The 27,892-nt window shown below is 38.8% G+C and overlaps 1 protein-coding gene across 6 annotated transcripts in view; it reads right to left on the reverse strand.

Moving 5' to 3' along the window:
* The window catches only part of LMBR1 (limb development membrane protein 1), a 211,275-nt gene that overhangs the window by 97,840 nt on the left and 85,543 nt on the right, over nt 1-27,892 (reverse strand). For 5 of the 6 annotated variants that reach the window (XM_025378728.1, XM_025378726.1, XM_025378727.1 and 2 more), the window contains one exon: nt 27,758-27,861. In XM_025378728.1, the coding sequence (XP_025234513.1) occupies nt 27,758-27,861 (104 nt within the window). Of the gene's footprint in view, nt 1-10,835; nt 10,914-27,757; nt 27,862-27,892 lie in introns of all 6 variants that reach the window. The other variant, XM_025378731.1, reaches the window with a different exon arrangement.

Genomic DNA, 27,892 nt, shown 5'->3' on the forward strand with positions numbered 1-27,892 from the left:
GGATTGCTTGAGCCCAGGAGTCCAAGGCTGCAGTAAGCTATGATGATACCACTGCACTCCAGCCTGAGCAACACGGCGAGACCTATTTGGTTTTTTTCGGTTTTTTTAAAAAAGGTTTGAGTCTTGCCCAAACCTTATCGGTTGAATTCAGTGTTTTTCCTACTGTGGGAATGCTGACCAAGGAGTGCCATATGTGCCTGACTCAGGGTCTACAGCAACAGCCGCCAGGAGATGATCTCCTGTGGGAGTGTGGGGAGTGCCGGTAGGAAGGGGGCAACTGGTAGGCACTTATCCTCCTTGGTCCCTCACTCCAAGGTCAGTAGATGGGTACCCATGCTATGTCCTTTGCCAAGTACCCACTGGTGTCCAGCTAGCACCGTGACCTGTAGATCTGTTCTTTCTGCCTTGTGCAGACAGCCATGCTCCGCCCTGAAATTCTGCTATGTTCAGCCACTCCTCCACCCACAGCCTCAGCCCCATCACCATGCTATGTCTGCACAGTGCTATTAGGCAAAGTTTTGCATCACTTTTGCTTTGAGGGCCACCCACGGATACTCATCAAATGAATTTCTGATGTTTGCGTCCACTCCAAGCTCTACATTGGATGGCAAGGCCCTCACTGCCGACACGGCTCATTTCAGGACTGAGACCCCTTGACTCAGCAGCCCCACCAATAATGCCTTCTGACTGGAGCTGGGAGCTTACTGCCCTGCTGTCACACCAACATTCCTTCCTCTTACAACAGGAGAGGGGTGAGAGACAGGCAAAGCACCATTCAGACCCATTACAGGTAGGAGCAATGTAATTACCAGGGGCCTTTCCTCCTCCGCCTCCCTCTCACCACTGAGTTGAGTATATCCACCACCAGATCTGAAGAGTCTTTCCATATCACTAAACCTGGAATGCAAGGTCCTTGTTCCTCCTCTTCACCATCCAATCTCATTGCCAAAACTGTCAGGTCTGGGGTCCGGTTCTATCCCTACAAATCAATAAGTTAGCCTGTCGCAGTTACATGGATGCTAGCAGGAGACACAAGACTCCTGGATCGGAAGCAAAGGATTTTATTACTCCGGGTACAGCAAGCAGCATGAGTGTCAGCATGTCACTTCCTCGGCTCCAAAGTCTTATGGATGGAAGTCGCACATGTGACGGATCTGTGCAGCAGCGAAAGAACAGTGAGCATGGGAAATCCACTGTTTCCATAGCATGTGGTAATAAGCCCGGCTGCTCTGTGGCCCAGAGGGAGCCATCACTTCATCCCTCAAGTTTGCTCAGAAGAAACACAACCCTAACAAATGGCCCAGGGAAAGAGCAGTCAGGACCTCATAGTCTTGGCACACCTAGAAAGAAAACGCAAGAATGCTCAGGGCCCACGCAGACTGCCTCTCCTAACACACCTCTCCATCAGTCTGTGACTGCCCAAGAATGAAAAAATATTAACAATGATACATAGCATCTGAAAAATAATTAACAAGGTTGATTTAATAAACTTAAAGTAATCCCTTATAGGGAATATACCTCTATTTCAATCACTAAAGAAAATTTACAAAAATGAATTTGAGGCCGGGCGCAGTGGCTCACGCCTGTAATCCCAGCACTTTGGGAGGCTGAGGCGGGCAGATCACGAGGTCAGGAGATCGAGACCATCCCGGCGAACATGGTGAAACCCTGTCTCTACTGAAAATACAAAAAAATCAGCCAGGCGTGGTGGCAGCGCCTGTGGTCCCAGCTACACGGGAGGCTGAGGTGGGAAGATCACTTCAGCTCAGGAGTTTGGGGTTACAGTGAGCTATGATCGCACTAGTGCACTCTAACCTGGGCAACAGAGTGAAATCCTGTCTCAGAAACAAATAAATAAAACAAAATAAAACAAGAAATTAAAGTAAGTATAATAAAAAAGTAAAAAAGTAGGAAAAATAAATCAAAGAATTCAGAATTCAAAAGAATTCTGATAAACGTCTGGTTAGAAAAATCAAGAAAATAAAGTAGCAAAAACACATTAGAAATAAGAAAAATATAATCAAGACATAAAATTTTTAAAAGAATACCAAGTATAACTGTCAATAAATGGAAAAACAAATGACTTGAAGAACTAGAAAACCAAGAGCAAACCAACCCCAAAGCTAGCAGAAGACAAGAAATAAATAAAATCAGAGCTGATCTGAATGAAATAGAGACACAAAGAACCATATGAAAGATCAGTGAAACCAGGAGTTGATTCTTTGAAAGAACAAATAAGGTAAATAGACTGCTAGCTAGACTAATAAAGACAAAAAGAAGATCCAAATAATCACTATCAGAAATGACAAAGAGGGCATTACCACTGACCCCACAGAAATACAAAAAACCATCGGGGACTATTACGAACACTTCTATGCACACAAACTAGAAAACTTACAAGAAATGGATAAACATACAAACATTCCGGGAAACATACAACCTCCCAAGACTGAAACGGGAAGAAATTCAAACCCTGAACAGAAGAATAATGAGTTCTGAAACTGAATCTGTAATAAAAAGTCAACTGACTAGAAAACACTCAGGATCAGACAAATTCATGACCGAATCCTATCAAATATTTAAAGAACAGCTGGTACCATTCCTGCTGAAACTATTCCAAAACTTTAAAAATGAAGGATGCCTCCCTAACTCATTCTATGAGGCCAGCATCATTCTGATACCAAAACCTGGCTAAGACACAAAAAGAAAAAGAAAACTTCACACCAATATTCTTGATAAACTTAGAAGCAAAATCCTCAACAAAATACTAGCAAACCAAATCCACCAGCACATCAAAAAGCTAATCCACCATGATCAAGTGGGCTTTATCCCTGGGATGCAAGGTTGGTTCAACACACTCAAATCAATAAATGTGATTCATCACATAAACAAAACTAAAAATAAAACCACATGATTGGCCAGGCATGGTGGCTCACGCCTGTAATCCCAGCACTTTGGGAGGCTGAGGCAGGTGGATCACGAGGTCAGGAGTTCAAGACCAGCCTGACCAAGGTGAAACCTCATCTCTACTAAAAATACAAAAATTAGCCAGGCATGGTAGCACACGCCTGTAATCCCAGCTACTCATGAGGCAGAGGCAGGAGAACCCCTTGAACCCGGGAGGCAGAGGTTGCAGTGAGCCAAGATTGCGCCACTGCACTCCAGCCTGGGTGACAGAGTGAGACTTCGTCTCAAAAAAAAAAAAAAAAGAACCACATGATCATCTCAACAAATGCAGAAAAAGCTTTCTATAAAATTCAACATCCCTTCATGTTAAAAACTCTCAACAAACTAGGCTTTGAAGGAACACACCTCAAAATAATAATAAGAGCCATCTTTGACAAACCCACAGCCAGTATCATACGGAACAGGCAAAAGCTGGAAGCGTAGCCCCTTGAGAACACCGTAACAAGACAAGGATGCCCATTCTCACCACTCCTATTCAGCATATTAGTGGGAAGTCCTGGCCAGAGCAATCTCGCAAGAGAAAGAAATAAAAGGCTGGGTGTGGTGGCTCACATCCATAATCCCAACACTTTGGGAGGCCAAGCTGGGTACATCACCTGAGGTCAGGCGTTTGAGACCAGCCTGGCCAAGATGGTGAAGTCCCACATCTACTAAAAATAAAAAAGTTAGCTGGGCGTGGTGGCAGGCACCTGTAGTACCAACTACTAGGGAGACTGAGGCAGGAGAATAGTTTGAACCCAGGAGGCAGAGGTTGCAGCAAGCCGAGATTGGGCCACTGCACTCCAGCCTGGGCAACAAAAAAAGAAGAGAAGAGAAGAGAGGAGAGGAGGGGAGAGGAGGAGCATTCAAATAGGAAGAGAGGAAGTCAAATTATCTGTTTGTAAACGACATAATTTTATACCTAGAAAATCCCATAGTCTCTGCCAGAAAGCTGCTGGATCTGTCAAACAATGCCAGCAAAGTTTCGGGATATAATATCAATGTACAAAAATCAGTAGCACTTCTATACACCAATAACATCCAAGAATGGCCACAAAAAAATAAAATAAACCTAGAAATACAGCTAGTCAGGGAGGTGAAAGGCCTCTACAACAAGAATTACAAAACACTGCTCAAGGAAATCAGAAATAACACAAATAAATGCAAAAACATTCCATGTTCATGTTAGCAGGAAGAATCACTGCTAAAATGGCCATACTGCCCAAAACAATTTAGAGATTCAATGCCACTCCTACCAAACTACCAATGACGTTCTTCACAGAATTTTTAAAAACTACTCTAAAATTCATATGGAACCAAAAGAGCCCATATAGTCAAAGCAATCCTAAGCAAGAAGAACAAAACTGGAGGCATCACACTACCCAACTTCAAACTATACTACAAGGCTACAGTAAACCAAAAGAGCACGGTACTGGTATAAAAACAGAACAGATACATAGATCAATTGGACACATAGATCAATAGAGAGCCCAGAAATAAAGCCACACACCTACAACCATCTGATCGTCAACAAAATCAACAAAAACAAGCAAGCGGGAAAGGACTCCCTCTTCAATAAATGGTGCTGGGATAACTAGCTAGCCATAAGCAGAAGATTGAAACTGGATCCCTTCCTTACTCCATATACAAAAATCGGTTCAAGATGGATTAAAGACTTAAATGTAAAACCTAAAACTGTTAAAAACCCTGGGAAAAAAACCTAGGAAATACCATTCTAGACAGAGGCCCTGGCAAAGATTTCATGATGAAGACACCAAAAGTAAAACAAAAACAAAAATTGACAAAACGGACCAAATTAAACTAAACAGCTTCTGCACAGCAAGAAACAAGCAAACAAACAAACAAACCTACCAACAGAGTAAACAACAAGTTAAAGAAAAGGAGAAAATATTTGCAAACTATGCATCTGACAAAGGTCTAATATCCAGAATCTATAAGGAACTTAAACACATTAATATGCAAAAACAACCACACTAAAAAGTGGACAAAGAACAGGAAGAGACACTTTTCAAAAAAAGAAATACATGCAGCCAACAAGCACATGAAAAAAATGCCAACAACACTAATCATTAGAGAAATGCAAATCAAAATCACAACGAGACACCACCCCGGCCGGGCACGGTGGCTCATGCCTGTACTTGGGAGGCGGAGGCAGGCGGATCACGAGGTCAGGAGATAGAGACCATCCCGACTAACACAGTGAAACCCCGTCTCTACTGAAAAAATACAAAACAATTAGCTGGGCGTGGTGGCAGGCGCCTGTAGTCCCAGCTACTAGGGAAGCCGAGGCAGGAGAATGGCGTGAAACCAGGAGGCGGAGCTTGCAGTGGACCGAGATGGCGCCACTGCACTCCAGCCTGGGCGACAGAGCGAGACTCCGTCTCAAAAAAAAAAGAGAGAGAGAGAAGAAAGAAAGAGACACCACCTCCTACCAGTCAGAATTTCTATTATTAAAAAGTCAAATAAACAACAGATGCTGGTGAGGTTGTAGAGAAAAGGGAATCCTCATATACTGCTGGTGGGAATAAAAATTAGTTCAGCCATGTAGAAAGCAGTGTGGCGATTTCTTAAAGAACTTAAAACAGAACTACCATTTGATCCAGTAATCCCATTATTGGGTATATACTCAAAGGAATATAAATAATTCTAACATAAAGATATATGCACTCATATGTTTACTGCAGCACTATTCACAATAGCAAAGGCATGGAATAAACCTAAATGCTTAAGGGTAGACTGAATAAAGAAAATGTGGTACATATACACCATGGAATACTATGCAGCCATAAAAATAAATGAGATCGGCCAGGTGCGATGGCTCACGCCTGTAATCCCAGTGCTTTGGGAGGCTGAGGTGGGCAGATCATCTGAGGTCAGGACCAGTCTGGCCAACATGGTGAAACCTCAACTTTACTAAAAATACACAAATTAGCCGGGTGTGGTGGTGGGCGCCTGTAGTCCCAGCTACTCGGGAGGCTAAGGCAGGAGAATCACTTGAACCTAGGAGGCAGAGGTTGCAGTGAGCCACGATTGTGCCATTGCATTCCAGCCTGGGTGACAAGAACAAGACTCCATCTCAATAAAAAGGAATGAGATCGTGTCTTTTGCAGCAACATGTATGGAGCTGGAGGCCACTGTCCTAAGCGAACTAATGCAGGGACAGAAATCCAAACACTGCATGTTCTCCCCTATAAGTGGGAGCTAAACATTGAGTACACATGGACACAAAGAAGGGAACAACAGACACTGGGGCCTACTTGAAGGTGGATGGTGGGACAAGGGGAAGGATCTATCTATCTAACAGGTACTATGCTTATAACCTGGGTGACGAAGACAAGCACGGTGGCTCACGCCTGTAATCCCAGCACTTTGGGAGGCCCAGGTGGGTGGATCACTTGAGGTCAGAAGTTCAAGACCAGCCTGGCCAACATGGTGTAACCCCATCTCTACTGAAAATACAAAAATTAGCTGGGTGTGGTGGCACCCGCCTATAATCCCAGCTACTCAGGAGGCTGAGGCAGGAGAAGCACTTGAACCTGGAAGGTGGAAGTTGCAGTGAGCCAAGATCAAGCCACTGCAATCCAGCTCGGGCAACAAAGCGAGACTATGTCTCAAAAAAAATTAAAAATGAAGATCTTCCTAAACAATTTTACCAACTATTTTAAAAGATCACACATGTACACATACACTTACAAACTAAACAACCTCCACCTCTAATTGTAAAAAACAGATGAATGAATTATTATACTTCCATAGCATAAGACATTATATCTTAAATCATGGGGAATGTTCATAATATAATCTTACTGCATGCACAGAATGACCTATTTTTAAAAATACATTTAGAAAAAATATGTGAATATGTATAATTAAGTCTTATCTCTAGAATTACAATTACAGGGAATAATTCTTCCATTATACTTTACGCTTTTCTGGTTTTTTCTGAGTTTTTTAGAGTGAGTGTGTATGACTTACGTAATAAGAGTACCAACTAATGTTGTTTTTAATTTTTAATTTTTTCTTAAAAGAAGTAACTTCCAAGAGATTGGAACTCAAAAAAGCTTTTAAAAAATATGTCTGAATTCAGCATACTAAGCTGGTTAAGAGCCCCAACGCCAGCAGTAAATTGCTTAGGTCCAAATCCTGGTTCCACCACTGTATAACCTCGGGCAAATTACTAAGCTTTGCTGTGCCTCAGTTTCCTCCTGTGTGAAATGAGGATATTAACAGCACCCCTACCTCATAGGGTTGTTAGAAAGATCAAATGAGTATTTTATATATATGAGTTTTATATATTTTTTATATATGTAAATTATATATTTTTATATATATATGCTTAGGACACTATCTGGTGCTTAGTAAACGCAATGTAATGGTTCATTATAATGACTCAAATTATTACGTTTGTCTCTGAAATCTCCAAGGCTTGGGAGTTCACATATCATTTGTGTTTTTAAATTAAATTTATGCCACCTTCTAATCCCATCCTGTCACCCTCTCCCCAACTTTGTTCCCTATCATCTACCAACCTGTAAGAAGCAGTCCCATCTTTCTCAATGATATGAGCACCTGGTTCACAAGTACTTCTTATCACATCCCCTGCCCTCATAAGTAACATCCTGGCTCATCCCCTCAATTCCAATGAGCTTCATTCCCATTCTACTGTAGACACCCACACATGCATTAATCCTATTCCAAAATCTCTCAGGCTCACCTCTAAGAACCCCTACTTTCAAACTGCCCTCTTAGTCTACAATTTCCTATCTTTTCCTGTCCCCTCAGTGCCCTAGCCTAGCTCTGCCTCCACATCATTAAAACCTTCACTCCCTTGTTCCCTCCCAATCCTTCCAATCGGTCTTCTCTTTCCCCGGCCTCAACCCCATGGTTCACTAGTGAATTTTAATGATGAGCCAGCATCAACAATATTCTAGAGCTCCTTGAACCTTTGGCTTCCACCAGACCAGCTTCAACAATCCCCTGGCACCTACTCCTTGATTCCCAGCCCTGTCAAAAAAAGTTTGTATTATACAATCATGAGAAAGTTTTACGACGACATTCCAAAGTGGGCCTTCAATGCTACTTGGCAATCTTTATACTGATCTCTGGCTGACTTTAGCAATTTTCACAACTTTTTTGTTGTTTGTTTGTTTGTTTGTTTGTTTGGAGATGGAGTCTTTCCTGTCGCCCAGGCTGGAGTGCAATGGCGCGATCTCGGCTCACTGCAAGCTCCACCTCTGGGTTCACGCCATTCTCCCACCTCAGCCTTCCAAGTAGCTGGGACTACAGGCACCCGCCACCATGCCCGGCTAATTTTGTTTTTGTATTTTTAGTAGAGACGGGGTTTCAATCTCATCTCTTGGTCTCAGGATGAGACCAAGATGGTCTCAATCTCCTGACCTCATGATCCGCCTGCCTCGGCCTCCCAAAGTGCTGGGATTACAGGTGTGAGAGTCACCATGCCCAGCCTTTCACAACATTTTTAAAAATGTTTTCCTTTCTTTTTGATCAAAAATCTCATCCTCTACTTTCTTCCAACTACAGCTGACTTTACCTCTACCTCAGTAGGACACAGCTGAGTGGGGTCTGTGAGTCCCTCACCTTCCCTCCTCTACACCTTAGCTTCTGTTTCCATTTCTATTTCTTTCATTCTATAAAAGAAAATACCTTGAATCCCTTTTCTCCTGTGGCCCAATCTCAGATGTTCATCTTCTCACATGTCATATCAGTGCTTCTCAAATGTCTACCTGCATCGTAATCACCAAGGGGCTTGCCAAGTCCTGAGCATCAGCCCCAAAGTGATACCTCAGTTGATTCTGATGAAGACGGTTCACAGATATATTGCTCAGTTTTTACCTAAGTGATCTTGCCTCTTCTCTTCCAATAGCCAGCAACTCTGAAGTTTATATCTTTAGTCCCAATCTTACTGCTGTGGCCAAGAACCATACATACCAACTGCCATCTTTCATTAGACATCTCACTGGTACCTTAAACTTAATTCTAAGACCAAACTCACCGTTTTATTCTCTATCTCTGCTCCTCCTTCAGTATCACATACCTGAATACATGACGTCATTATCCACTTTGCTGTTTATGCCAGATACTTTGGAAACACCCTTGTCACCTACCTTTCCTGCTGAACCCCATACCCGACCCCCACCATACACGCTGAGCCTCGGTCCAGTCAAACACCAAGTGCTTCTGATGCTATTGTGTAATTACAACTCAAATTCATCCCTTCTTTTCCTACTGCCACCATAACCCATCCAAGATGATGATTTTATTTTAGATACACAAATAATAACAAGAAATGTCTGAAATACTCACATGTTTAAGCAATCAATTCAGAAACATTTAGCCAAAAGAACTCTCTGTAGTCAAATCATATAAATTGCTCAAAAAGTCATTTCAAATTAGTCAATATTTCTTTTGAAAGCCAGTAAATAACTCACAAAAAGAAATCTGCTACTTTTCTAGTTATCGAGCTACATTAAAAGAGTGAATCAACAACACTAATAGAAAAGGCTGCCACAGCACAAGTCATCAAAATTATTTAATATGATTATGCTTGTCCTATAAAATACTGAAGATAACTGATATAGTAAGAAAGAGCCGTTATTCTGACTTAATCCACTAGGAGGCTAGGATAGTTAAGTTTTCCCTTTTGTTAATTTTATTTTCTTTCTGTGATTAAATGAGACAAAACCTATCCAACTTAAAATCAATTAAATACCACACGCGTGAGCTTTAGATAAACCTTAAAAAAAGATAAATATGTTCGTTAAATGCAATGTGGCAAATTTTTTACCTTCAAAACTTTGAGCTAGAGAGAAGAGAGATGATGGGACTATAAATAGTCAGAGATTTAATTTGCTAATTCAGCTTCCACTAGTAAATATATAAGTACTAAAAATCTATAAGCTGTTATCACTATCTTTCTTGAGATCATAAAAATATTACCGAGCTTCAAGAACACAGCCTTTATGGCATGCCATGTGTGAGATTTTTAGACTTTTGGATGCCATTCTGACTGCAAGTAATGAAAAGCATTGTGAGCACTTTTATCACCACCATTAATCACCAGCAGCACAGCATATAAACAAAAAATATGCCGACTGCTCATTTTTCCATTAAGGGTCAGAATCAGGAGCTAGAAAGCCCCAGGGGGAAGCTTCCTATCAACTCCATTCTTGCATATACTGAGCTAAAAGATGTACCAGATGTCAGAATAACTTATTAAAATGCCCTTCAAACAACAAAGTGGCAAAACATTGTAAACAAGGAAGAAGGTCTCCATTGTTCCTCTTAGTGAGAATCCAGGATCACAGGACTATAAGAACTTCTATTTATTATCAATAACTGTACTTTCTTCACCTAGTTTTGAATGCTTAGATTCTGTCACCAGGATTTCATGTACTTCACAATATTTTTATTTCCCAGTATGAACACTTATCCTGCCATCCCCCACAAAAAAACCGTAAGTTTAAATTACTTTAGCGAAACTCCATCCTTCTTATTAAAATTGCAGTATAAACACTCAGTGTATTAGAAACATCACTGAAATTAAGTACTTTTCTGCCAATGAAACACCAGTTGTTTTGAGTAAGCTATAGAATTAATCACGTTAATTTCACACTGGTATTTTTTGAAATCACAATAACCTCAATATTATAAAAGGTTACATTAGATGAACTAGATTGGTAAAGACTAAATGCTTGCAGACACATAGATTTCTTTTAGATTTAAATGGGAATTAAATGGATAGTCTACTACACTAAAATGGTTATGATATAATTGCTTCTTGGAATTTTTGTGCTGGTCAATTATACATTTAATTCACATCAATGAAGTGAAAATTACAATGTACTTACAAAAGCTCTCTGGAGAAGCTGTAATGTTTCTATGGTGATGAACATTTAAACAAGGTTTTGCCTGGACATCTTGCCCTCCTGTAAGGGATGTAAAAACCACTTCATACACTATGTCTCTACCCTTTAGGAAGCCTGGGAAAACCTCTACATTCACAGAACATTTAAAATAATATCAAGCTATTGTTTCCACTTAATAAAAAGGGTCTCTTAGTAACATTAAAACAAGGTTTGCTCAGCATGGCATCAAGATTGCACTGAACATATACACAGTCATCGGGGGAAGATCGGTAAAAGCGCTAATAAATAACAGAAAATAAAAGCAGGTATTAATTATTTTATTTTAAGCCATGAAAAAACTACAAACAAGCGTCTCTAGAGAGTGTCAAACATTTCTCCCTTTGCTCCAAGTAATCATTAAGAGTATACACGAAAGAGCTTTGGTCTTCACGTCAAAGAAAACGGCTTTGTGAAAAGCTTTGTTAAGCTCTATAGTAAAATAGTGAAATGTTTTTTAATATTAATATGCTATACAGTCTATTTTATATACAAATATACTTAATGTGGTCTATACAAGATGAAAAAATTAAAACTATAAGATGCTCACACTGCTAAAGCTGGATAAAAACAAAGTGCTTGGGGTAAGTTAAAATAAAATACTAATATTGTTAGTTCATTGAATTTAGATGTCCATTGCATTAAAATTTGTGGGCAGAAATTTCCCATGATATTAGACAAATAAAAATCCTCCAGATTACAAATAAATTAATACAAGTTTTCAATATGTAAATGAAAGAACTGAATTATAAAAAGACTACAGTAACTAGATATCAACATTTTTAAACATAATTCTAAATTTGGGAAAAAATATTTCTTAGTACACCACACCACATCAAATAATTCACTGGTTCGCTAGTAAGGCTCTTTTCTTCTATTTTTGTTCAACTAATTCTTCAGTTCAAAATTCATGGAAAAGAAGAAATGAGAACTAACACTTTCAGAGCTCCTACTAGTTGCTTTATACATGCTTACTGAATCTTTGCAATGTATTAAAAGGTAAATTTGATTACACATAACAAAGTTCACACTCAAAAGAGTGAAATAATTTGCCCGCATGCCAGAATTCACTTTCAATTCAGGTCTGTCAGCCCTCAGGGCCCTGTGTTTTCCACCCCTACCCTTCACCCCCACCTCCCCAGTGACAGAAATAAGACACAAAAGACAACACCACATGGAAACGAGGAAGTGGAGGAGAATGCTTAAAACAAACAAGACAAACCTATGATTTTAGTAAAGGACCTAAAGCAAAGGACCTAAAAGCTTCTTTTACCGGATCATTAATTTTCAGTTCCATAAAAACAAGCTCATACTGAGGTCAAATGCCCAGTCCTGTAAGAAATCTGTAATGCAGCAGAACATCTTAGCCAATATCCACTTTCGTTTCATGAAACACTCAAGAACAAACTCCAACGAAGATATAACAAAAGAAAGATCATTAGGGTTATCACTTATTATAGTGAAACATAAAAGACTTTAAGGTTTAAAATATAATAAAAAGCAATGCCACATGATAATTTAGGTAATAGCATCATACTGCTTATGTGGCAAATAATACTTTACACAAAAAGCACTAGAAATTTCAAAACACCACAGAAGGTCCTTTATGACAGTGAACAAAACAGGAAAGACGTACATGAAAGCTTCCAGCTCCCTGCTCTCACTCCAGACTAGTTCCCCGTTAGCTCCTTTGGGCCCTTCTCTCCCAGTCTTCCACATTTCCTGCATCTCTCAATAAATAATAGCTACTTTGGGTAGGCAGTATGAGTGCAGACGCATACATACATATTAGTATTTTATTAATATATTTATATATTTTTCCATTGAAAATCAGCAAGTTGGCATTTGGTTTTATGTATCAGCCTCTGTTTAGCTAATGTGAGCTGATCACCAAGGGATAAATCACCCTTTTCCCTTTCTATTTTAAAATAAAAGTATACTATTTAGCTTTACATGTCTATTAAATACCTATGTATATACTAACCAACTAGAACAAACATTACGATGACCATCCTCCCAACCAAGTCAACCTTCTGTACCAACCTACCCACAGGTAACCACAAAACACTGCCATGTTTATCCTCTATTTGTGTTTTTAAAATTGTGGTAAAATATGTATAACATAAAATTCACCATCTCAACCATTTTTAAATGCACAGTTCAGTGGCATTACTACATTCACACTGTTACGGTACCATCACCACCATCCATCTCCAGAATTCTTTTCATATTCACCAACTGAAACTCTGTACCCATTAAACAACAACTTCCCCCACAATACACAATCCCTGGCAACCACTATGCTACTTTCTGTTTCTACAAATTTGACGATGCTAGGTATCTCATATAAGAAGAATCATACGGAATTTGTCCTTTTGTGACTGGACTATTTAACTTAGCAAGGTTCATCCACGTTTGTGGCATGTGACATAATTTCCTTCTTTAGAGTCGAATAATACTTCATTGTATGGATATACCACATGTGGTTTACCCATTATTCATCATACACAGTGGGACTGCTTCCACACTTTAGGTATTGTGAATAATGCTGCTATGAACATGGGTGTACACGTACGTGTTGGAGTTCCTGCCTTCAATTCCTTTGGATGCATATCCAGAAGTGGAATTGCTGGATCAGATGGTAATTCCATTTTTAATTTTTTGAGGAATCGCCATATTGTTTTCTACACCAGCTCTTCCATTTTACACTCCCACCAACAATGCACAGTATTTACAATTCCTCCACGTCCTTACCAATGCTTGCTGCTTTCTGGGTTTTGCTAGTAGTCAGCTTAGTAGCAGGTACGAAGTGGTGTCCACTGCAGTTTTTTGTTTGTTTGTTTTTGAAACAGGGTCTCACTTTGTCACGCAGGCTGCAGTGCAGTGGTACAATCTTGGCTCCCTGCAAGCTCTGCCTCCCACTTGAACCTCTGCCTCCCGGGTTCAAGTGATTCTTGTGCCTCAGCTACCCAAGTAGCTGGGATTACAGGCACACACCACCATGCCCAGCTAATTTTTGTATTTTTACTAGAGACAGGGTTTTGCCATATTGGCCAAGCTGGTCTTGTTCCCAAAATGGAGAGATTACAGGAATGAGCCACTGGGCCCAGCCTCATTGTAGTTTTAATCTGCATTTCCCTAGTGATTAGGGATGTTGATCATCTTTTCATGTGCTTATTGACCATTTGTATATCTTCTTTGGATAGAGTTTGGTTGTCTATTTAGTTTCTTTGCCTATTTTGTAATATTTGATAGAGTAAGTTCCATCACCTAGTTCTTCAAAATTGCTCTGGCTATTCTTGGCTTTCTGCACTTCCATTAAATTTTTACTACCTGCTTGTCACATTCTATAAGAAAACTTTGCAGAATTTTTATCAGAATTGCAAAAACTCTAAAAATTATGAACACAGAATATCTATCAATTTATGTAGGTTTTCTTTAACATCTTTCTTGTTTTGAGACAGGGTCTTCCTTTATCACCAAGAGTGAAGTGCAGTGATATAATCATGGCTAACTGCAGCTTCGAACTCCTGGGCTCAAACAATCCTCCCACCTTAGCCTCCCGAGAAGCTGGGACTATAGGCATGCACCAACCAGGCTCAGCTAATTTTTTTTTTAATTTTATTTTATAGAGACGGGGCCTCGCTATGTTGCCCAGACTAGTCTCGAACTCCTGGCCTCCTGCGATTCTCCCACCTCAGCCTCCCAAAGTGCTGGGATTATAGGCATGAGTGACTGTGCCCAGCCAACATCTTTCAATAAGATTTTTTGTTTCCATTATTGTTTCCATAAAGGCTTTAAATATCATTTGTTAGATTTATTTCAACATACCTTAGGCTGTCTCGCTATTATAATTAGATTTTCAGTTTGTTGCTGGTATTTATTGATTTTTTAAAAATATATTAATCCTGTACTCAGTGTCCTTGTTAAATTTTTTTATTTGAATAATCTATTTTTAAATTCAGTTAAGCTTGACTTTCTAGTTTTATTTACCGCTATGCAGGTTCATTAGGACATGTGCAGGTACTGCATGAAAACATTCCTATCCACTCTAGATACTGCTCTTACCCATAACAGGAAAGAAAGAAGACAGCTCCTTCAATGGTGTAAGAGATCAGGCCATGTCAGCTCATCAACTTCATCATCAAAGTCTATGTGTAGAATCTGCTTCAGAAATGAAAGTCTTTTTCTGTCAGTTAATACCTTCGTAATTCTCACTCTTCTTGTTGTATTCTGTTTCCTTTTTGTTATTTTGGTTTTTGTTTGTTTGTTTGTTTGTTTTTACAGTATCACACTATAATAGCAGCTTGCTTCTAAAAGTGGTAACCAGCTCTGCATGGTGTAGAATGACTCAGCATTTCTGGCAATACTGAGGACTAGATATCCTTAAGTTTTTCTGTTAAAGAAAATCCTCTAGGTAATATATTAAAAGTCTCCTTGAAATCTTTTTTGCCTACCAACTCTCTGAGTAATACACTGAGTTTGGGGCCTCTCATGGTGTTGGCTTTTCTCAAATGTTTATTCGTCTTTGAATTCTCTGTTCATCTCCGTATTTAAGAATTCTTGCCGGGCGCGGTGGCTCAAGCCTGTAATCCCAGCACTTTGGGAGGCCGAGACGGGCGGATCACGAGGTCAGGAGATCGAGACCATCCAGGCTAACACAGTGAAACCCCGTCTCTACTAAAAATACAAAAACTTAGCCGGGCGAGGTGGCAGGCGCCTGTAGTCCCAGCTACTCGGGAGGCTGAGGCAGGAGAATGGCGTGAACCCGGGAGGCGGAGCTTGCAGTGAGCTGAGATCCGGCCACTGCACTCCAGCCTGGGTGACAGAGCGAGACTCCATCTCAAAAAAAAAAAAAAAAAAAAAAAAAAAAGAATTCTTGTCCTGCTTGTTCTCCTTATCATCTCCTGCCTCTGATGATACTGAATTTAATGAATGGATCTAGAGAGTGGATGGAGGCGGGCAGGACTAATTCTGGAGGGCGTCTTGTACGTTGGTGGACCTTTATAAGCATTAAACTGAACTCTCACATCACCAGTACTCACGTTCACTACTTCAGCCCAAAGCCAATGCTACCGTTGCCTGCTGACTACAGCTGTCTTCCCAGCACCCTGCTTCTGTCTGTCCCTAATGTCCTTCAGTAGCAGAGTCACATGGTTTTAATTCTGTTAAAGTCAGGTCAAAGGAGAACCTGAGGAGTACAGATAATCAGAAATCCTAAAATTGATTTGTGAAACTGCATAATATCCTATGGGAAAATAAAATGAAATGTTGGGGTTATCTTTTTATACAGGGGGAAGTCAATTGGCTCTCTATTAGATAAAATCCACTATCTAAAGGTAAAAGGGCCCAGGCAGTGGAAAGTCAGTCAAAGGCACATACCCCTCTAGGACCCGGTAATCCCCAGGATCTATCACACAATGCCCAGGACTCCACTAACAGACATCTGCATCTCTTTTGCCCATTTCCAAGTCTTAGACAATTTTTTCCTGACACCAGAAAAATGTATGTACACAAGATGAACTGTTAAAGTAAGAAGGACATAAAATATAAGTACACACTAATTATAGTAAAACAATAATCCAAGTACAAATGTTGAGGTACTTTGGAATGATACAAAATATGATTTGGGGCCAGGTGCAGTGGTGTGCGCCTGTAATCCCAGCTACTTGGGAGGCTGACGCGGGAGAATCACTTGAACCCAGGAGGCAGAGGCTACAGTGAGCCAAGATCACGCCACTGCATTCCAGCCTGGCAGACAGGGCAAGACTCTGTCTCAAAAAACATAAAAACAAAAACAAACAAACAAAAAAAAACCTAAAATATGATTTGGGGTTAACTGGCATTCTATAAAATTGTAAAAATTAGAATATTAATGAAAACCCAACAGAAAGCAAGGTAAACAGGAAAATTAACCAAAACCATCAGTGTGATATGCTTCATGCAAGCCACGTAAGACACAGGAGAGGTAAACACTAAGAATCCTGACATACGGATGTATTCAGCAGTGGCTCGCAAACTTATAGGAATCATCTTGCAACCTTGAGAATGAGTTTCTGAACACTACCTTGGAAAAAATCTTCCTTAAACAGAATCTTAGGGTCGGGAGACACTAAAACAACTACAAAGCTTTGCTCTGTTTGCTACAGAGCAAAGGACAGAAGAAAAGACCCGGGCTCCATATCTCTAGAATAAAGCTGAGCAGATTCAAGCAGAGACAATGAATCTTCCCAGAGGTGGAAACAAGGCCAGAGAATGCAAAAAAGTTAATACAGGACTGAATTACTACTATGTTCCAGATAAAACGTCAGTAAAGCGAACAGGTAGAAGAGGAGTCATGAGTTCAAGATGATGGGTCACACACGCACTTTTTACCATAAAAGAAGGGAGAAATATACAATAAATCACCAATCTACATGTCCCTAACACTAGCAACAGTACCTAGCATGCAATAAGCCATCAAAAAATGCTAACTGAATGATTTAATTACACCAGAGGACAGAAGCACCACCAGCAGACTAGTGACATTGAGAAGTTCCTAAAAGACAGCAAATAGATGGGATCAAATCTATGGGAAAATGTCCAGGGAAAGGTATAGATGGGAGGCAGGGAGGGAGGGAGGCAGGGAGGGAAGGAGGGAGGCTGCAAAGGAGGGAGAGAAGGAGGGAGGCCAGGAGGGAAGGAAGGAAGGAGGGAGGGAGGGGAGGGAAAAAAGAAAAAGGTTAGCAGTGATGCCCAGTGCTACAAGCTTATAGTCAAAAAGCTCAAAAATACGTCTAATTATAGGTAAGAATTTAATGTGAAGAAATAATAGGTAAGGGTAACATTATTGTATAAATTGTTCTAGAATAACTGAATAGTAATACAGAGAGAAAACAACTTAGATTTTCTCTTTTTAACCACCTCACAAAATTAGCTACAGATAGATGAAAATATTTATCTTTGCAAAACTCAAGGACAAAGTAGCCAAAATAGAATGGACTACATTATTCACCCCAGCTTTGAAGGAATGATAACACTTGAAGAGCGAAACCAACTATCAAATTACTAAGAAAGAGTTTAGTTTAAGTGTAAATATGTAGAAAAGCTAGCAGAAAACAAAATCAGGTTTTGTTTGGGCCTGCTTATATAATGTTTGTTATCAAGTCCTGAGTTTTCTCACACAATTAAAGAAAACTAGACAGCATGTGACATGGTTAAATAGGACCACGTCAAATGTATATATTATGAATCTTAAATTATAATAAATCAACTTTCTAAAACCAGCCTTAATTATATCTTTATATATACCCCCCGCTAATCAAAATTTACGATATATATATAGTTTATTAAAATGATTAAATTATGCATAACATTTTTAATCAACTTTAATGCCATTTTCTTGGCTTAAGATTTCCCAACAACACAGGTATCTATAGTAACATAGAGCCGCAAACTCTTGGGAAGTCAACGCCTACGGATGAGCTCACAGAGAAGACTTTCTTCTGCCCAGAGCTAAGGCTGACAGTCATCCTCTGCCAATGGGCAAGGTGTGTGCATGCTTTAAAATCCGCCCTTTGCCTGAGCACTTCTTACTAGGCCTCAGTTCTGACTCCTGGTCTCTGTGTGCCTCTAACCTCATTTTTTCCAAACTAAAGGTCCCACGTTACTTGGTGACCACCCTCCCTTCCCTGCTGAGGAAACCATGGCCTGGCTTATTCACTTACTCTTGGGGTTTTGTTGTTCCTGTTTGTTGTTCTTCAAATACTCAGAGATTTTTCTGGCTTTCTTGAAAACTTATCTATGTACTTAATATTAATAAGACAGGCTGCTTGTTATATAGTTATATTTTTGACAAGGTCCTATTTAAACAATAGGATATGCTGTTTAACTTCCTTTAAACCAACTACGTTAAAAAAAAAAAAAAAAAAAACTCATGAGGTGACAACAAACATTATATAATCAGGCTCAAATAAAGCCTGATGTAGAAAATACACAGACTAAAATTTCTCTTTGCATGACAACTTACAATATTTTTGAAACTGTAATCTGTTGAACTTCTAAAACCCTGATTTATTTTTTATAATTTTCATGTTATTTCTACATGTTGAAATAAGAAAACATTTCAAGGAGTTATTTCCCAATAAGTGATAAATATTTCTCAGTAAGTAACATTCCATGTCTAAGTTGTCTATTTTCAATAAATAAAGTCAAAGTAGATATAACTGGATCTTTTTTTCTTTTATTTCTTAGAGATGGAGTCTCGCTCTCTCTCCCAGGCTGGAGCGCAATAGCACGATCTCGGCTCACTGCAACCTCCACCGCCCAGGTTCAAGTGATTCTCCTGCCTCAGCCTCCTGAGTAGCTGGGATTACAGATGCCTGCCACCACACCCCGCTAATTTTTGTATATTTAGTAGAGACAGTGTTCCACTATGTTGCCCACGCTGGTCTCAAACTGACCTCAGCTAATCCACCTGCCTTGGCCCCTGCAAAGTGCTGGGATTATAGGTGTGAGCCACCACACCTGGCCTCGTACTCCATTTTCTCTGTGTGGCATTAATTTTAAGGTTTTAGGGCCATCCTGATGTGCTATACAATAGTTTTCATAAGGCTGGGTACAGTAGCTCAAGCCTGTAATCCCAGCACTTTGGGAAGTCAAGGTGGGCGGACTGCTTGAGGCCAGGAGTTGGAGACCAGCCTGAGCAACAAAGCAAAACCCCATTTCTTTAAAAAAAAAAAAATTGATCAGCCAAATACAGGATCTAGTGAAGAGTAACGTGGACAGACCTTTACTATCTGTATTGTTACTAGTACTATGCTCTTCATTACCTCGTATTTAAACATCGGTGTACCTTTTATTTATGATATTTAACCAATTATCCATTATAGGCATTAGTTAAGCAATCTGTGACTAGGAATTTTTTTAAATAGAAAACAGCTCAAAACCATGCCTACGGCTTGTCCGGTTCAGCTGAGTCAAGCACTGAAATCATGGGCATGCTCCCCTGACCTCTATTAATACCTGGCGTACTCATCAAACCCCACATTCATAGGCTCTCAACATATCTTGTTTTAAAGAAAAAAATATAAAATACTCATAAATGTAAAATATTTTTATTTTAAAAAATAAGAAATAGTATGAGGTATCTTTACAGAATGAAACTGCAGAAACCCTTCTGTAATTTCTAGGAGATCTGAGAATCATTTGGTATAAATTGGCTGGGTGCGGTGGCTCACGCCTGTAATCCCAGTACTTTGGGTGGCCAAGGCAGGCAGATCACCTGAGGTCAGGAATTCGAGGGCAGCTTGGCCAAAATGGTGAAACCACATCTCTACTAAAAATACAAAAATTAGCCAGGTGTGGTGGCGGGTGTCTGTAATCCCAGCTACTTGGGAGGCTGAGACAGGAGAATCACTTGAACCCAGGAGAGGGAGGTGCAGTGAGCCAAGATCTTGCCATTGCACTCCAGCCTGGGCGACAGAGCGAGACTCCATCTCTAAAAATAAATAAATAAATAAATCTAGTATTATAAAACAACTTAAAACTTCTTCCTCTGTGCTACAAATAGAAGAAATGTTTTCCATAAAACTGATCATTTCAATATACTGAATCCTAACTTTGTCTACCATTAGTGTGTCCTCATTTTTTCAGTTTTTGCCTGCTGATCTTATTTTTAATCCCTAAAAGAAGATACATTCACATATATATTTTTTAATGTTTCAGTTGCTGTAGAATTCAATCACTTCAGAACAATACAACCTTGTCTTTCTAGATGAGAATTTCCTTTCTTTAACGGAAAATGTGCAAATCAATAAATATTTAAGTCGTATCATGTTAGTGACTTACGTTTTAAAGAAAAGTAGATTTATCACAGGCTAAAATATTACCTAATGTCAAACAATCTTACTGCCTTCGATGTGTACAAATACACAACTTCTATATTAAATGACAAATAAATGAACTGTAAATTAATGTACCAAGGTTCAGCTATATATTGGCAAACATTTCATAGATCAAAGATTAACATTGTGACCCGCTGAATAAATGATTTTATAGATGAATAAATATGAGCTTAAGGGCCAAATAAATCTAAGATTGTAACAATTCAACCTCTAGTCTCTCTGGTGAGCTCTTGTCCTGCAGGTCTGTGGTAACCTAATGACTTAAGAAGCTCTCTAGTAGCACTAAATCCGACATTTAATTTTACTTTCAAATAAAGTTTATTCCAACCAAAGGTGGGTAGTTTTCTATTCCCCGCAAAAACTTTTAGAAAAGATACTCTAATTAACAATGACTATTTCTATAAAACTGTTTCATGAGTATTGGAAGTATTACGACCAGTTTAATTTAAAGTATAATTACTTTAAAATCTGTACTTGGTGACTTTCTATTTCCTCTCTGCCAAAGCTTTTCTTCATTTAACAGAGGCCTAAACTATCAAACATTATGGGACATTAGTTAGTAATTTAATCATCATATAAAAGGGTTTGAAGTTTAGTTATCTATTAAACATAATACCTATTTTTTACAAGCTATACAGTTCTAAAACAGATCCTATTTCAAAAAAAATAAAAGCTGAATATGTCAATACCAATGTAATTTCTCATGTCACTTTGCTGTTAGATATAAAAAGTAATCCTACACAAGTTTTCCTGATGTTTCATCATCAGCTCCAACGTAGTTGGTACATTTAAGCACCTAATAATAACTGCTACTTAAAATGTGTCTTGGGTACTTTACCAACCTTTTAGGTGAGGCTACTAAATCCCTCAGCAACCCTGGTAGACAGACACTGTTAGACTCATTTTATAAATGTGGACACAATGAAATGTGCCCTAAGTTTTTAACAGTCAGTAAGAAGAGTGAAGATTGAAGTCCAGGTATTCTGAATTCCAAAGTTCATATTTTTTGCCACTGTTATGCAAATAAAGAGATAATCTAGCCTTTAAATACAGAAATGTATCATTTTGTGATAATGAGAGGCAAAGATGAACGTACAATGTAAGGGTTCAATTCAAAGTATACCATCACAATGTATACGGAAACTGAGTGATGTCTTTAAAAAACCTGTTACTTAACAGTAACAGACACTATAATTAAAGCCATAACTTAGTGCCCTGCTAGATCCAATTGTATTAAGAACAGTGACAAAATTAATGTCATTTCCTGAACTAAATGATTTTCAATTCAAAATTTTTATAAACGCAAACGATTTTTAAATGAAATAAATGTATTTACTCCTTTCCTCAAAATAACACTTTCCTATTTCTTTCTGAGTTCCCATATGCCCAGATTTGATGTTTCAAATGCTCACTTTACATGGTTGTAACCACACCTTTACAGTAGAACAATTCCAACAGGAAGCTTAAGTATCACAGCATTATCAAGAGAGAGTGTTTTCAAAGGAATCATTCTGATCCACAACCATTTCTAAGGCAAAAACTAGTGCTCTCAATTGGGGGATGGTAGAGGATTTCTACTAATAAATTGCTCTATGATTTCTTTTCTTGAAGGTGTTGGGAAAATCAAATTAACACATAACAATAGTTAGTGAGATATGGCTTCATTTTCTGTAATAAACACTAAGATCAAAACATGACCCAAGTTAAATTTCCTTGCAGGGTTCCCAGCAGGGGCTTCCCTTTTGTCTGTGATTTCCTCTCACCCACCAGAACCAGGCCAAATATGCGCATGTGCCACTAACACTAAGCAGCACTTCCTTAATCACTCATTTCCAACAATTTATGGATCATCAGTGGCAAAAAACGAGCAAAAATAATGAAAGAATGCAATGAAAGCTCGTGGAGACAGAGGCTGGACTTCCTACTCACTCTGTGTCTCTTTAGGATGGAGGCCTGATACAAATTAGCCACTGGGGGGAAAAAGTCATCTGGTCATAAAATACAGTACAAGGTCACTTTTATGTAAGTTTGCCAAAAGGGACATAAACCAGGACAATTTCAAACTGTGACACAGGATAGAAACATATTAAAAAAATCTTTGTTCCTCCTCTATTGTGCTGTCATGTTGCTCAGCTTTATAGACATTCCAAGCACCAGCACAGAACTCTTCGCTTCCACCTGGTCAGTCCAATTAATTAAGAAAGGAAGTTACCTAAAATTTTGTACTTTTTGCTTTTATTATCAAGCACTTTGTTTGAAGTTACAGGAGTTAACCTCTTAATCCTACAGACCGTGTGCTATGCTCTGGCCATGCGGGGATGTCTGGATGGTTTGGATAATTGGTCAGGATGTTGCTTATGTTACATTTTATGCTATGACTTCAAATCAAAGATAGGCATTAAAGTGAAGTACGACAGAAATTTACTCCCAGGAAAATCTTGGGTTTATGAATTAATCTGTCATAAAATTTACGTAACAATCATATGGAGATATTTTCTCCCACTTTCATTGAGTCATTGAATTTTTTTTCCTCCTAACATTTTAATTCAAAATAAGATGCTAAGATATAATGTGAAACAAATATATTCCTAACTACCATTTAAACACTGGCCAGAGGTTATACCTCCAAGAGTTCATTACAAAATCAGAAAACATCTCTGATATTAATACAGACAATCTGGAGGTCTTTTCTGGAGTGGAGGCGGGAGACAAATCATACAGTCCAACTGAGGTATGGTAAGTACAGCAGTAATGTCTGCCCTAAGATGTTCCCTGAACCCTAAGATCCACATACTGCAGAAAAAGTAGGTTTACTACAAAACAAAACAAAAATCACCAAACGGAACCTTTTCATCAGAGTTGGAAAATTAAGATGTAAACAGAGTCACTTTCAAATACCTATGAACATACCTAAAGCTCAATACAATACACATAGGTGACAGCAAAATAATCTACATTGGGTAAACATTTAACTGCTAACAATAAATCTAAATTCCAAGATAAAAGTTAGCTGCTTACTAAAAAAAAGTTTTACTTTATCAAAACCATTTCTACCCTTTTACACTTGAGAATTAGAAAGTAAGGGAATAGCAAGGAGATGGTCCTAATAAAATAGAAACACACACCGCCACCACCGTAAGAAGAGAGAAGCAAAGCTATTTAAGGCCCTTAAAAGGACATAGTCAACCCCCCAGGCCTAATATGTCCTGTTTGAATTAACATAGTGGTTTAATTAAAAACTAAGCAGAGAATTCGGCTTAATTTGATTTTCAATTCAAGCTCTGCATCCGCCCATGGCCAGTGGCCAATTTCCGCATCTCGGCACAATATGCAAGAAGCTGTTTGAACATCGACTGCCCAGGGGAATCCACGGGAGTAGAGTGGGGCCATATGCCATTTAGGGATACACCAGACTTAGACACAGTAAAACAGCACCAGGAGGGTGGCCACAGGAAAAAAAGGAAAAAAAAGGAAATTTTACTTAACCATATTACAAGTTTGTCATTGCTCAAATTAGTGTGCTGAATCTACCAATTACAAAGGTTTCTAGCCTCTCTTCAGGATCACTTCAGAAACTACATGCGTCAAATGTAATCGATGAGCAAGCAGTTTTAAAGGAATATACATAAATATATATACTTATTAGCCAAATATGTTAAACATTTGAATGACTGTGATCAATCATATTAATTTCAATAAAGCAGCAAAGTTAATTCTAGTAAGTACTGTGTAAAGAACCATATATCTTAAAAAATGTTATTTAGAACTTATACAGGTAATTAACAAATGATTCCAGACTACAGAAATATACAACATGAACGGGCTCAAATGTATACTTAACACATTTAGACTTAACGACACAATATTAATAACCTTTCCAACTTTCATGTGATTGATTTTAAAACTGAAAAATATGAATATTTTAAAATGACATGCCTTGATTAGCTTAATTTTAAAACTTTCTAAACGTTTCTACTAGGATCTAGAACACATCTTATCTTCAAACAACTTTGTTTCAAAGTATGCTAGCTGTAATGCTCAAGCTGTTATTCTACTTCAGTACATGCCATTTCAAAACGGGAAACATATTTTAAAACTACCTGAGATAATAATCTGTGAGTAATAAAAGATGACTGTACTATATTCAGTTGCTTGCTTTCTGAGGCCCATATTTTATGGAATACTTAGTGATAATAAGTATTCTAGCATACTTATTAGTGATTAGTGATATTTTACAGAATACTTATTAGTCAAATGCATTTAAAGACTACCTCAAAGATAAAGGTAATTTAATAATAGCTAACATTTACTAAGTGAAGTCCTGGGCTATGTGCATTACATAAATAATCACATCTCATTTAATCACCAAAATAAGACAATAAAGTAAATACCATTATTACACCCGTTTTTACAGAAAGCAACCCTGCGGTTTAGATGAAATCACCTGCCCAGGCAGTCTGACTGATGCCAAATTTTCTCAGGGTTGTAGCTTCACCATCTTCCACTGGTCTCTCTTCCTCAATACAGTCAGACTCTCCAACTTTAAAATGATTCTTCCTCCCCTACCTTCAAGCAACAATTCCATCTCCCTCCTTCCTTTAATGGCATTAACCACCAAATTCTTTAATTTGGTTTTCTGCAGCACCTATTACAACTTCCCAAGTCGGACGAATGGCAGTTATCCGGTGCTTCACCTCATTGCTCTCTTTTTAAGTCTTCTGCTGTGTTTGGGAATTAATTGGATTCGTAGTTGCCTGTATCCTACAGTCATTCAATATTTCAGTCCCATTTGAGGTCATGAAACACAGCTGGTGACTCTCAAGTGATTTTTAGGCAACTAACATGGTCAAAGATGTGCTAAGAAAAGAGTATTAATCATGTATAAAAAGACTAAATTTTTTTTTAAATAAAGGAAATAAGTGCTGTACAATCATAGGTGTGAAATATCTCTAATTACCTTCTAGGATCCCTCCTCGCTGATTCTCCCTTTGACCTTAAGTCTATAAGGGGGAACAGGAGAAAAGTGACATGTCACTGGAATTTTTTGTCATTTTTTCTTTTTTAATTCTGGAGATTGTTGCTAATTCTTCAAACAGATTTAGCCAAGTCCCTTTCCTAATTGGTTAATTCACAAGAAGGGAAGAAAATAACTTGGAGGCAAAGAGTTTGTCCATATTATACCCTGTTATTGTAAATAACAATCTATTCAACTAGATTTTTATAAAAGTATAAATTAGGTAGATAGATATTGCTTATAATGTCAAATATGAAAACAGTTCACACCGAGCTTTATCATTTGCTTTTTGTATGTGGGACTATTACACAAGAGGTGGTGTCAGGAAGAGGGAAGAACTTGGCTTATGGAAAGCAAACATCGGCAGGCAACGTCACAGAGTCAGGTGCAGGGCTGATTTGGCGCCGTGATCTACAGAACAGTGTTCTGTACTGTGTGGGGCATGTACTCCTTTGTACTCCTTTCCTTTGTGATCTGCACAAAGTCTAAAATGCATATTTATCTCTAAATATACTCAAATGGTAGGTGAAAAAATTTTTCAAAAATCCTATTCTGGCTTCTCTGTTGCCTACATCATAAAACTCAAATGACCAGACAGAGGACTCCAGGCCTCCAGAATTCAACCTTGGCAAGCGGCTTGTGCACCCTCATCTCTCACCATTCTCCAGTATCTAAGTACCGGTCATTCCCTCCATTCTGTCAGAGCTCTGGGCCTTTGCTCAAGCCTGGAATGCCACACACTAGTAAACCTCTGCTCATCCTTCAAGTACCAGCTCAAGTCCAGGTTGACTTCCCCTGTGAAGCCTGGTCAATTCCCCAGGAAAATCAAGATATCCATTCCTTTCAGGGTTTCCCATAGGACTTCATTATATAAAAGGGCTTCAAACTGCATCTTATTTGTTTGCATCTGTCATTTCTCCCACTGTCCGACCCTTGAAGGCGGGAGCCCCATCTTTTCATCTGTGTCCCCAGCAAGCTCCTATAAATAGCATAATAACTGCTACTTAAGGAACTGGTTAATAAAACTCTGAATTCTCGATGAAATTCATTCTCTGTTGAATGAATGAATATCCATCAAAAGTTATGATTCCAAAATTCTACAGAAATTGCCTTCTCAAGAGTCTACGATGACCTCCTTTCTTCTTGTTGTTCATTCTTGGTTTCTGTTTGTTTCTGAGACAGGCTGGAGTGCAGTGACGTGATCACAGCTCACACCACAGCTTCAACCTGCAGGCTCAAGCAATCCTCCCACCTTAGCCTCCCGAGGAGCTGGGACCACAGGTACCCATCACCACACCCAGTTAACTTTTTTATTTTTAGTACAGACAGGGTCGCACTATGTTGCCCAAACTGGTCTCGAAGTACTGGCCTCAAGTGACCCTCCTGCCTCAGCCTCCCAAAGTGCTGGGATTATAGGTGTGAGCCACTGCACCCAGACATTGACTAAATTTTAATTGCCAGTCTTAAGAATACATCACGATTTTTTAAATTCCAGTATATAAAAGCCAGTTTTCTTAATGTCAGGTTTGACTGCCAGAGTCGTTCCCTCTGATCCTTGTACATGTACTAAATGTGAAATCAGCTGTCAGTTTTCAGCTGCAGACTGTTAACGTATGGAATAACAGATAGACAACAGAAAGGGGAGCCCATGGAAATAACACTTTACTGTCACCTAAATAAGATACCCTCAGGAAAGAATAAAAGCTATGATATCAGGTTTATCCATTACACTAAATGTATGCACACCGTAAAAGTACTCCCAGGTCTAAAAGATGTCTCCCTCTCGTGGACATGCACAATAATTCATTATGCAGAATCACTGTTACTGTTAACAACATGTTGTTAATATTATTATTCATTTAATTTTGTATATTCCATTTAAATAATTTAAATCTGCTTTTTCTAGTTCAATGTGAATGATATTTAATTCCTCACTTAACCAATTTAATTCCAATACTAGATTCACTTACCTTTTTCAGGCCAGCAAAGCCTTCTGATTCCAGAAAGAAAAAGGCAAAGGGCATCAATACAAATAAACAAAGGTTGGAAAAAAGGGAAGCAAGATTCCACAAACCTATAAAAAGAGTAACAAGAAAAGAAGAAAA

This window comes from Theropithecus gelada, chromosome 3 (assembly GCF_003255815.1).
Source record: "Theropithecus gelada isolate Dixy chromosome 3, Tgel_1.0, whole genome shotgun sequence".
NCBI classification, from domain to species: domain Eukaryota; kingdom Metazoa; phylum Chordata; class Mammalia; order Primates; family Cercopithecidae; genus Theropithecus; species Theropithecus gelada.